General features: G+C 43.5%; 1 protein-coding gene across 1 annotated transcript in view; it reads left to right on the top strand.

The window, feature by feature from the left end:
• The window catches only part of LOC130112029 (SH3 and multiple ankyrin repeat domains protein 2-like), a 195,137-nt gene that overhangs the window by 103,906 nt on the left and 78,849 nt on the right, over window positions 1-12,382 (top strand). The window contains exons 12-13 of the mRNA XM_056279335.1: window positions 1,074-1,207; window positions 1,824-1,937. Of these exons, the coding sequence (XP_056135310.1) occupies window positions 1,074-1,207; window positions 1,824-1,937 (248 nt within the window). The remainder of the gene's footprint in view (window positions 1-1,073; window positions 1,208-1,823; window positions 1,938-12,382) is intronic.

Consider the following 12,382-nt stretch of genomic DNA (forward strand, 5'->3'; position numbering starts at 1 on the left):
TATCTCAAACGAAATTCTGAAAATAAAGCTTCTTCCTCTTGATCGTCCTGTTCTTCATTTCTGCTTTTCCTTTATCGTTATTGCAGGCGTGTTTTTGTTTGGTTTGTGTGTTTTTTTTAACATTGTTAACGGGACCTGGTCTTCTTTTGACTTTAGAGTTAGGAACAGTAGACTTCATCTTGAAGATCAGAGACGACACGTTTAATCATAAGCAACGTAACATGATTCAACCTGGGGCCAAGGCATTTATTGCCTTGAAACAATGAATGCTCAGATCACATTTGAATTCAAATTGACGTGAAGCATCCAACTAAATGTGCCATGTGGGAAAGCCCTTTCATAAGCCGAGTATTTCAATTATTATTTTATACTTCAGATAGACTTAATCTCGCATCCTGAGGCCAATGCTTGTCATACTGCTCTGTTGTGAGTGTTATAAGGGCAACTGACCACTAAGTGGCGCTGCATAACCATTACAGGCGCATAAATTACTCTGCATTCATGTCTGTGGTCACGTCCCATAGCCAGCTTTGGAGGAGAATAACAAAAATAACTGATATCTGAGTAGTCATTCCTGCCCATTCATATACATTATAAATACATACCTTTCAAAGCTGTTTTTGTCTATTTGGGTGCTCTGATATGAAAATAAAATTATCCGTGGTGAGCTAGTACAGCCTACATACAGTATTTACAGATGCAAATGAAGTTTCTGGCAAGTAGTGTTTAGTTCACACACTGACACATGACACTGCTGTATATTCGAAATAGCTGTATCTCTATTACATTTCTTCTCTGTGTGGGTACTGCTAATACTCAGAATCCACTGCAACGGTTACGATCAGTGTCAGCCAGCGGTTTGACCCACTAAGCAGCACAATGGCCTGCTGTCCTCTGCATTTTTCATCTAGATAATCGTATGTGTGTGTGTGTGTGTGTGTGTGTGTGTGTGTGTGTGTGTGTGTGTGTGTGTGTGTGTGTGTGTGTGTGTGTGTGTGTGTGTGTGTGTGTGTGTGTGTGTGTGTGTTTCTATATGTTCATGGTCTTTCCCTCTCTTCGTCTGTCAATTCCAGTGGACATGGGGAGACAGTGGGCACCAGAAGGAAACTGTACAGTGCAGTTCCAGGAAGACACTTTGTGGTGATACGTCCCTATACCCCCAAGTCTGAGGGGGAGCTCAACCTCTATAAGAATGACAGGGTCAAAGGTGAGACTTACAGCAAACTCAATCTGTTGGCCAAAATTACCCTTTTTGTCTGCTTGATTTTTGTTTTTTTGTTTTCTCACTGAGATATCTGACATATACATTATATACTGGTTGACTGCAGCCACCTTTATGTCAGAAATTAAGTACCCTGACAGAAACAAGTGATTTAGTGAACATCTCTAGCTAAGCTCTATTGTTTCAAATGGTCTCAGTACAATCACTGAGGGCTCCTCTTCACCCTCTTGAGATGCAAGATTGCATGTATTTTCACATTGACCGTAGGCAGCGAGGAATTTGTGAAAACTGACAGTTTTCCAATAATCAAAAAAGCTTGTTAATCCTGATGTGTATGCTATTGTTCATTTACCTTTGGAGACTTCATGTAGATAAGTGAAAGTAAACATTATGAAAGTAAATAGAATGGCCTCAAATTTATGTTCATATTTCTGTTTTTACAGCAAATGGGTGTCACAATTAAGTGACCGGTAACAAGTAGAGTTCAAATTAAGTGAGCTCCAAGGCTTTTTTCTGTTCCCTCTAAGACCTTGTGGCGCAAAACCAACTTCTTTGCTACCCTTTTCCCACTTTCTGTTCTCTCTCCTCTTCCTCACTCTAGTTCTGAGCGTTGGAGAGGGGGGTTTCTGGGAGGGCAGTGCCCGTGGCCAGGTGGGCTGGTTTCCATCCGACTGTTTGGAGGAGATCCCGGCCAAGGCCAGCGAGGACAGGAGCTGTAAGTATTTTTCTAACTACCTGGAGTTTGTGAGGCAATGGGAGGTTGGATACATGCTTAAGTAGGACACACACGAACTGCCATGGCTCAGTTTGGGAAAGGCAGGGAGAAATGAAGACAGATAGCTGAGGCTAGTTGCTGCAGCAGCTTCCTCAGGCAATGTTCCCCTGAGAATGGGCCACACATGTCGAAGGGGTCTCCCCCCCCCCTTTAACTCTCTCTGTCTCTTTCTCTCTCCTCAGGCTGTTTTACACAAGGCTAAGCACTCCATTGCTCTGCTAACTCAGCTGTGCTCTGATCTCCTCTGGGTACATGTTAATGAACATATCACGCCATGCTCTGTCCTCTTTGCTTAAACGCCACGTTTTTCTCCATGTCCTTACATCCTCCTTTGCCACTGCTGTTCTCTCTCTCTCTCTCTCTCTCTCTCTCTCTCTCTCTCTCTCTCTCTCTCTCTCTCTCTCTCTCTCTCTCTCTCTCTCTCTCTCTCTCTCTCTCTCTCTCTCTCTGTGTCCTCTTGTACTGTTGTACATGCACTGTCATTGGTGCGTCAATGTGATGGAGTGATGTTCTTTTGGAAAATACCTCTCTACCTCTGTCTGTCATGCCTTCCTCCTTGTGAGTCCCATGTACCCCCCCCCCCACACACACACACCCTTTCTCCTTTTGTATTCTATTCTCTGATGTCATTTAATTATTGACATTATCACAGAGAACACGGTTGCCAAAGTCAACCTCCCTACACTGCTCCTCTCCCGCTCTCGGGACGCCATGGCAGTTACAGAGGCAGATGGGGACCAACATGTTCCTCCTTTTTCTCTCTGGCTGTGTGCCCACCTCTGGGTGCTTTAGTTTAAAGCCTAACCTAAGGCCGTTGGCGGAGGGCGCACTCTCAAGCCGTGCCAGATCCACATTTTGCCCCAGGTATGCCTCCAAAGGAAGCCTGTTGGAAAATGGGAGCACAGTATGGCAGCTCGCAAAGACCCACTCGAAGGCAGACATGGCCAACGCCAAGTGCCAAGCACATGTCTGTTTCTATTGCATGGGCATTTGATGATCCACAAATATGTGTTATAACTTATAGTTTTATCAATTGATAAAATAAAAAAAAGATAGTAACGGGAACTTGTAAATATACTGTATTTATCTCCTAAAGTTGTCTTTATGCATGCGCAATAATCTCAAAGAAGGTTGAATCATTTCATCTTGATACAACATTTATTGACAGATATGTTTCATCACTCATCTAAGTGACATCTTCAGTCTAAACTGACTGCAGGTATCCCCACCGTTATAAACTATACAGTTGCATAACGACTGAAACCAGCGACCAGTTTCATATGCAAGTATGGGTGTGACCATTAGCTAGAGTTGATAATATTTGACTGAAAGACTATGGGAGCATGGTGATAGTTTATGTTTTCTGACCATTTCAAGGTTAAAGATAGTATAGTGTACTGGTGCATCACCAGCGCATCACTGGTGTATCACCGGCGCATCACTGGTGCATCACCGGCGCATCACTGGTGCATCACTGGTGCATTGTCCAGCTCATTTGATGGCTCTGTACTACCACATTAACCTGAGTCATGGATTGGCTGCTCATCCAGCCACATTTTGTGCCTCAATCTGTTTTTATCCACTCAGCCATGCTTTCTTTCTTATACCTTATAATCCATCTACTTATATAAAGCAATGGTCAATATTTTCCCCTTCGTACCAAAAAGATACCAGTTCATTTCTTTTTCTTCTTTTCTGGTCACCACCTGTTTGTTATATAAGGACCAGTGCCAAACACAACACCACACTAATACGCTTCTGTAGTGCTTTTTTTTGTAATGGATAGATTCATACAAGCACATGCCCAGTCTTTTATTCTTTTGTGCAGCTCAAGATTTGTCCTGCCCACCTACCTTTCTGCCCATCCATCACCTCATTCAGAAAGCTGTTGATGCCTCTATATCAATGTTTTTCCTTCCCACCTCTTTCTAGCAGAATCCTGTTTGCAGTATGACAGTCAGCAGCTGATCTGACAAGGATTGGTCACGCTGGCTTTGCTCAGCAAACAGTCTTATTTCCCTTACTAACACTGCTGGGTTTGAGTTGCAGCCCGTGTAGAGTCGCACGTAGCATGAGATCGACGTTCTGGTCAGGCCTCTGGTCCAGTGCTGTAATCTGGAGATGGACGTTTAACCCTGAGACAAGAAAACAAGTAGATCTGCCCCATCGATAAGCTTTGTGTGAACGCAGACAGTGAGCCAGTGAATGAAGAGTTCAGTTGTTGGTATTCTCATGCCGCTCTAGCTCTCTTGAGTGCCCAAACCGTACCTTTAACAAAGCATGCCTGAGCAGAGTTTAATCCCCTGCATCACGTCTTCTGAATTAGAAGGAGTAGGAGCTAAAGGTCCTTCTGGTTGAGTGTGTGTGTGTGTGTGTGTGTGTGTGTGTGTGTGTGTGTGTGTGTGTGTGTGTGTGTGTGTGTGTGCGTGTGCGTGTGTGTGCGTGTGTGTGTGTATGTGGAGTGGGGTGGGAGGTGTTGAAGAGATAAGGAGAACACAGATGGTAAATACTAAGCACACAAGTAAGGGATAGAGAGAGATAGAACGAGAAAGAGATGGACAGATGAACAGAGTTATTTTTGTGATAATTCCTTTGATCCTAAATGTGAAATGTCATCTCCTCTCTTTCCCTTAAAGCAAGGCAGACCTTGTTTTGTTTTTTGCACAGTAACTCAGAAATGCTTTCTTACAAAAATGTGAAAAAACAAATATAATCCTGCACTAGAATATTGATAACGTGACATCTGCCTTCATTTCATACCAGATGGAATTTAGTGCAGAAGATTTATCACGGCAACCAAGAATTTTTGTGTGTCACAAAATCAATTTGAGATATTATAATCTCCGCCAGTTGGTCAATCTCAAAGGCTCATCGTGGCCGAGCACTGAACTTCCAACAACGCTATCTACATGTGAATGCTCATCAACCCCCCCCCCCACACACACACACACACACACACACACACAAACACACAACATGGACATAGTGAGTGAAAAAATGTTCTAGAACTGATTCCACATCAAATCCACTACAGGGCCATGTGTTATATGCATCAGTTTATTTCTTGGAAATGGTAGACAGCTTTCTATTGTAGAATCTATTGAGACAGAGGGGGGAGAGAGAGGGAGAGAGAGAGAGATTTTTAAAATTCAATTTTATTTAAAAAAAATAGATCACATGGTGATCATAAAAAAATTAAATGACTTCCATGATTATACAGAGATAATTTCCAAAAGAATGTATAGACATCACTTACTAACCATCCACCACTTGATTTCACAAATGTCATCGAAAAACATTATTAAAAAACAAGTCATCATCCACCGCAGAACAAATTACATCATTATAGCACCACTGTTGAATAAAAGCATCCAAATTCCTCATTGCTTTATAAAATCTGAAATCAACCCAGACTCTAGATCTCGCCGAGGAAACAAAAAAAGGAATCACATCCTGTCCTCCCCTTCCTTCTCTTTCATTCCTTCTGCTGATGTATATGGACATTTTGCTTCCCCTATTATGAAGTTTAAAAGCACCCACCTTGACATTTTCAGTCTCCTGTAATCTGCCCCGAAAATAAATACTGTTTTCGACCACCTTTCATCAAAACACTGGAACAAAATCTCCAATACATTAAACAGATCATAAAGTCTGTTGCATGCCATAAAACAGTGAAAAGTTGTTTCTATCATTCCACAAAACAGACACGTATTGGGCACTGTAGGATTAATCACAGATAGAGAGGCATTCACAGCAATAGCCCCATGTAGGATTCTCCACTCAATGTCACCTGTTCTTTTTTTCCAAGGGTGGCTCGTACAATACTCTTTTTCTCTTACGCCGTATTACTCTGAGACTGCCCTCTTCATACTCCATGTCAGCCTCTTCATTGTCAGCCAAGAGACCCCCCTGCCACAGTTCCACCATTGTCAATTTCATGCTCTTCCTGGTTCACCACCTTACAGTCCCGACTGTTTAGGTGAATTCCACGTGTGATCTCCTGTTTTTAATCACTCTTGTTTGGTTTATTCTTCTCATCACTGGCACTGTTTGACTTTTTTGGTCATTTGCACCCCCAAACTCGCTGTTTGAGCCTGTTTCATCTGTGTTTTTAGTTTAGTTCTGTTCTCCTAATGTTGCCTCCTCGGCTGGCTCAGAAGAACCAGATGGTTTTTCTGGACAAGCCCTAATCAGATGTCCCTCCTTACCACAACCAAAACATTTTGCAGTCTCTGATGTTGCAACCAGAATGTAATCGAAATCATCAATTTTCAATTTGAACGCCAGATTCAGTTCCTCACTCCTGTTATTAAGAATCATATTGTAACGTGCATGGATAAGTAGACACATTGGCCATTAGCTTACGAATCTGACCCTTTAGTCGAGCGGTTAGCGTTGTCTACTGCGGTGCGGGCGATAACGTTTTCGCGTCCCAGCTGCGGCAGTTCCTGGGGTTGCCCCCCGAATTCGCTACAGTATATACAAATTATTTGTGAGAAACAACATGCTGCAGCTGGGGCGATTTACACCCTGACACTAATTTTTCATCGGTGAAACAACTTTCCCGTACCTTGACAATTCTCTAATCGGAATCTCATCCCTAATAAATGGGGGAACGTTAGACAGTAATATCTTTTTTGCCGGAGTGGCAAGCGGCGTTGCTGAAACCAACGATTCATTCACTACAATTCCATTTACAACCACCTTCTGCACTTTGTCAACCTCATCCAGAAAACTCACCACAGCTCTGTTCATTCTAGCCGCAGACTTAATGCTGCTGGGACCAACAACTTCAGCCACAGCCAAACCACATTGTTCCACTGAACTAGGACAGCTTGGCGATATCTTAATGCCATGCTTCCTGGTCAGCCCGGTGAACTCGGCATCCGCTGCCATGACGCCGACCAGCGAAACGCCGGCGTCCGAAAAAAAACACACAAAAACTTCCTTAAACCCCTTTATATACGCACCAAACACCGCAAAATACCTAACAAACCTATATACGACGCACTGTTTACAAAATTTATAGAACAAGGTTCGAAAAACCGCTCACACAAGCTCACTCACAACGACTCAGCACGCTCACTCGCACTTCCGCTCAGAGAGAGAGATACAGAAAATGAGAGAGAGAGAGAGAGAGAGAGAGAGAGAGAGAGAGAGAGAGAGAGAGAGAGAGAGAGAGAGAGAGGCCTTGACAGCATCAGAAGCGAGATGCTTCAAAACAGCACACCTGAGCTGCAAAGGGCAGTACTCAAATTATTCAACATCGTTCTAAATTCGGGATATCTTCTTGACAGCTAGAGCAAAGGGCTTGTAACTGGAGAAAAATGGAGAAAAATTGGATCCTAATAATTTCATAAGCAATTGTATGAGCAGTAGTCTGGGGGAGGTGTTTAATAGCATTTTGAACAACCGAATTCTAACCCTCCTTAACAAACACAATGTCCTGAGCAAAGGTCAAACTGGCTTCCTCCCAAATTACCGGACTACGGACCATATTTACACCTTACACACCCTCATAAATGAAAATGTGAATCAAACCTACTACTACTACTACTTTCGGCTGCTCCCGTTAGGGGTCGCCACAGCGGATCATCCGTTTCCATTTCTTCCTGTCTTCTGCGTCTTCCTCTGTCACACCAGCCACCTGCATGTCTTCCCTCACCACATCCATAAACCTCCTCTTTGGCCTTCCTCTTCTCCTCTTCCCTGGCAGCTCCATATTCAGCATCCTTCTCCCAATATACTCAGCATCTCTCCTCCACACATGTCCAAGCCATCTCAATCTTGCCTCTCTTGCTTTGTCTCCAAACCGTCCAACCTGAGCGGTCCCTCTAATATAATCGTTCCTAATCCTGTCCTTCTTCGTTACTCCCAGTGAAAATCTTAGCATCTTCAACTCTGCCACCTCCAGCTCCGCCTCCTGTCTTTTCGTCAGTGCCACTGTCTCCAAACCATATAACATAGCTGGTCTCACAACCATCTTGTAAACTTTCCCTTTAACTCTTGCTGATACCCTTCTGTCGCAAATCACTCCTGACACACTTCTCCACCCACTCCAACCTGCCTGCACTCTCTTTTTCACCTCTCTACTGCACTCCCCGTTACTTTGGACAGTTGACCCCAAGTATTTAAACTCAAATGCCTTTGTCACCTCCGCTCCTTGCATCCTGACCATTCCACTGTCCTCTCTCTCATTCACGCATAGGTATTCCGTCTTGCTCCTACTGACTTTCATTCCTCTTCTCTCCAGTGCATACCTCCACCTCTCCAGGCTCTCCTCAACCTGCACCCTACTCTCGCTACAGATCACAATGTCATCCGCGAACATCATCGTCCATGGAGACTCCTGCCTGATCTTGTCCGTCAACCTGTCCATCACCATTGCAAACAAGAAAGGGCTAAGAGCCGATCCTTGATGTAATCCCACCTCCACCTTGAACCCATCTGTCATTCCAACCGCACACCTCACCATTGTCACACTTCCCTCATACGTATCCTGCACCACTCCTACATACTTCTCTGCAACTCCTGACTTCCTCATACAATACCAAACCTCCTCTCTCGGCACTCTGTCATAAGCTTTCTCTAAATCTACAAAGACACAATGCAACTCTTTCTGGCCTTCTCTGTACTTCTCAATCAACATTCTCAAAGCAAACATCGCATCTGTGGTGCTCTTTCGTGGCATGAAACCATACTGCTGCTCGCTGATCGTCACCTCTCCTCTTAACCTAGCTTCTATTACTCTTTCCCAAATCTTCATGCTGTGGCTGATCAACTTTATACCTCTGTAGTTGTTACAGTTCTGCACATCGCCCTTGTTCTTGAAAATCGGTACCAGTATGCTTCTTCTCCACTCCTCAGGCATCCTCTCACTTTCCAGGATTGTGTTAAACAATCTAGTTAAAAACTCCACTGCCATCTCTCCTAAACATCTCCATGCCTCCACAGGTATGTCAGGACCAACTGCCTTTCCACTCTTCATCCGCTTCATAGCTGCCCTCACTTCCTCCTTGCTAATCCGCTGAATGTCCTGATTCACTATCCCTACATCATCCAACCTTCTCTCTCTCTCATTTTCTTCATTCATCAGCCCCTCAAAGTATTCCTTCCACCTTCTTAGCACACTCTCCTCGCTTGTCAGCACATTTCCATCTCTATCCTTGATCACCCTAACTTGCTGCACATCCTTTGCAGCTTGGTCCCTCTGTCTAGCCAATCGGTACAAGTCCTTTTCTCCTTCCTTAGTGTCTAATCTGTCATACAACTCACCATACGCCTTTTCCTTTGCCTTTGCCACCTCTCTCTTTGCTTTACGCTGCATCTCTTGTACTCCTGTCTACTTTCTTCATCTCTCTTACTATCCCACTTCTTCTTTACCAACCTTTTCCTCTGTATAATTTGCTGTACTTCCTCATTCCACCACCAAGTCTCCTTGTCTTCCTTCCTCTGCCCTGATGACACACCAAGTACCTTCCTAGCTGTCTCCCTCACTATTTCTGCAGTGGTTTTCCAGCCATCTGGCAACCCTTCACTACCACCCAGTCCCTGTCTTAACTCCTGCCTGAACTCCACACAACAGTCTTCCTTCTTCAACTTCCACCATTTGATCTCGGCTTTGTCTTCACTCGCTTCCTCTTCTTGGTCTCCAAAGTCATCCTACAGACCACCATCCGATGCTGCCTAGCTACGCTCTCCCCTGTCACCACCTTGCAGTCTCCAATCCCTTTTAGATGGTGCCTTCTACATAAGATATAGTCCACCTGTGTGCACTTTCCTCCACTCTTGTACGTCACCCTGTGTTCCTCCCTCTTCTTGAAATATGTATTCACCACAACCATTTCCATCCTTTCGCAAAATCGACCACCATCTGTCCTTCCACATTTCTCTTCTTGACTCCATACCTTCCCATCACCTCCTCATCACCTCTGTTCCCTTCACCAACATGTCCATTGAAGTCCGCTGCAATCACCGCTCTCTCCTCCTTGGGTACCCTCTCCACCATGTCGTCCAACTCACTCCAGAATTCTTCTTTTTCATCCATCTCACACCCAACTTGCGGGGCATATGCGCTGATAACATTCAGCAATAAACCTTCAATTTCCAGCTTCATACTCATCACTCTGTCTGACACTCTCTTCACCTCCAGCACGCTCTTGACATACTCTTCCTTCAGAATTACCCCTACCCCATTTCTCCTCCCATTCACACCATGGTAGAAGAGTTTGAACCCACCTCGATACTCCTGGCCTTACTCCCCTTCCACCTGGTCTCTTGCACACACAGTATGCCTACCTTTCTTCTTTCCATCATGTCAGCCAGCTCTCTCCCTTTACCAGTCATAGTGCCAACATTCAAAGTTCAACTCTCACCTCCACATGCCTACCCTTCCTCCTCTCTAGCTGCCTCTGGACATGCTTTCCCCCTCTCCTTCTCCTTCGCCCAACAGTAGCATAGTTTCCACCGACACCATGCTGGTTAACAGTACCGGTGGCGGTCGTTGGTAACCCGGGCCTCGACCGATCCGGTATGTAAGTCTTATTTATGATCCGCATATTTGATTTGGCAAAGATTTTACGCCGGATGCCCTTCCTGACGCAACCCTCCCCATTTGTCCGGGCTTGGGACCGGCACAAAGGATGTACTGGCTTGTGCATCCTCAGTGGCTGGGTTGAAAATGTGAATCAAACCAAAAATGGAAAAATATTTGCTTGTTTTATTGACTTCAAAAAAGCTTCGACTCTATTTGGCATGAAGGACTATACTATAAAATTTTACAAAGTGGTGTAGGGGGTTAAGTGTATGACATAATAAAGTCAATATATTCAGAAAACAAATGTGCGGTTAAGATTGGAGACAAACACACTGAGTTCGTCACTCAGAATAGAGGGGTGAGACAGGGCTGCGGACTTAGCCCAACACTGTTCAATCTACTCGTATGTGTGTGTGTGTGTGTGTGTGTGTGTGTGTGTGTGTGTGTGTGTGGTGTTAGTGTAGATAGCGGGACCGAAAACTAAAGCACTTATCCTAATTTTTTTTGGAGGTGGTAGGTATTGTTCCAGAGAGTAAGGGAAAAATCCCAGAAAATTAAAATTATGCATAATTATGCATACATATGCAAAATATGCATTTTTCTAAAAATGGCTAAAAACCAATTTCTCGGCATTTCCGATGATCCTGAGCATCTTTGATTTTTCACCTATATAAAAAAATTTTTGGGACTTAGAAATGTTTTGGCATTATGCAAAATATATGCATTTTTGCAAAATGCACTTATGATCCTAATTTTTTTTGGAGGTGGTAGGTATTGTTCCAGAGAGGACCAGAAAAATAGCAGAAAATTAAAATAATTATAATAATTATGCATAATTATGCAAAATATACATTTTCTAAAATGGCTAAAAACCACTTTTCTCGGCATTTCAGGTTATTCTGAGCATTTGGGGGAAGGGAGTTGGAGTGCGGGGGGTTAGGGGCAGGGGGAAGGCGGTTAGCTGGCAGGATGAAGAGGAGAGAGATTTAGACGGGTGGATAACCAAACGCTACATTGTAGCGGGGTTCTTCTATATTTTCGTAATGTGTGTGTGTGTGGTGTTAGTGTGTGTGTGTGTGTGTGTGTGTGTGTGTGTGTGTGTGTGTGTGTGTGTGTGTGTGTGTGTGTGTGTGTGTGTGTGTGTGTGTGTGTGTGTGTGTTAGTTAGTTAGTGTAGACAGCGGGACCGAAAACTAAAGCATTTATGATCCTAATTCTTTTTGGAGGTGGTAGGTATTGTTCCAGAGAGTACGGGAAAAATCCCAGGAAATTAAAATTATGCATAATTATGTATACATATGCAAAATATGCATTTTTCTAAAAATGGCTAAAAACCACTTTTCTCGGCATTTCCAACTGATTCAGAGCATCTTTGATTTTTTCATCTATATAAAAAAAAATTCTTGGACTTAGAAATGCTTTGGCATTATGCAAAATATGCATTTTTGCAAAAATGCACTTATGATCCTAATTTTTTTGGAGGTGGTAGGTATTGTTCCAGAGAGGACCAGATAAATAGCAGAAAATTAAAATAATTATAATAATTATGCATAATTATGCAAAATGTGCATTTTCTAAAAATGGCTAAAAAACACTTTTCTTGGCATTCCGATGATTCTGATCATTTGGGGGGAGGGAGTTGGAGTGGGGGGGTTTAGGGGAAGGCAGTTAGCTGCAGGATGAAGACGAGGGAGATTTAGACAGGTGGATAACCAAACCGCTACATTGTTGTTGTTGCTGTTATTACAATCATTGTTGCTGTTGTTTTACAATTGGCAATATGTACAAAAACGTATGTCATGCCAGTAAAGCAAATATTGAATTGAATTGAATTGAATCGAATTGAACTG

The sequence above is a fragment of the Lampris incognitus genome, chromosome 4 (assembly GCF_029633865.1).
Source record: "Lampris incognitus isolate fLamInc1 chromosome 4, fLamInc1.hap2, whole genome shotgun sequence".
NCBI classification, from domain to species: domain Eukaryota; kingdom Metazoa; phylum Chordata; class Actinopteri; order Lampriformes; family Lampridae; genus Lampris; species Lampris incognitus.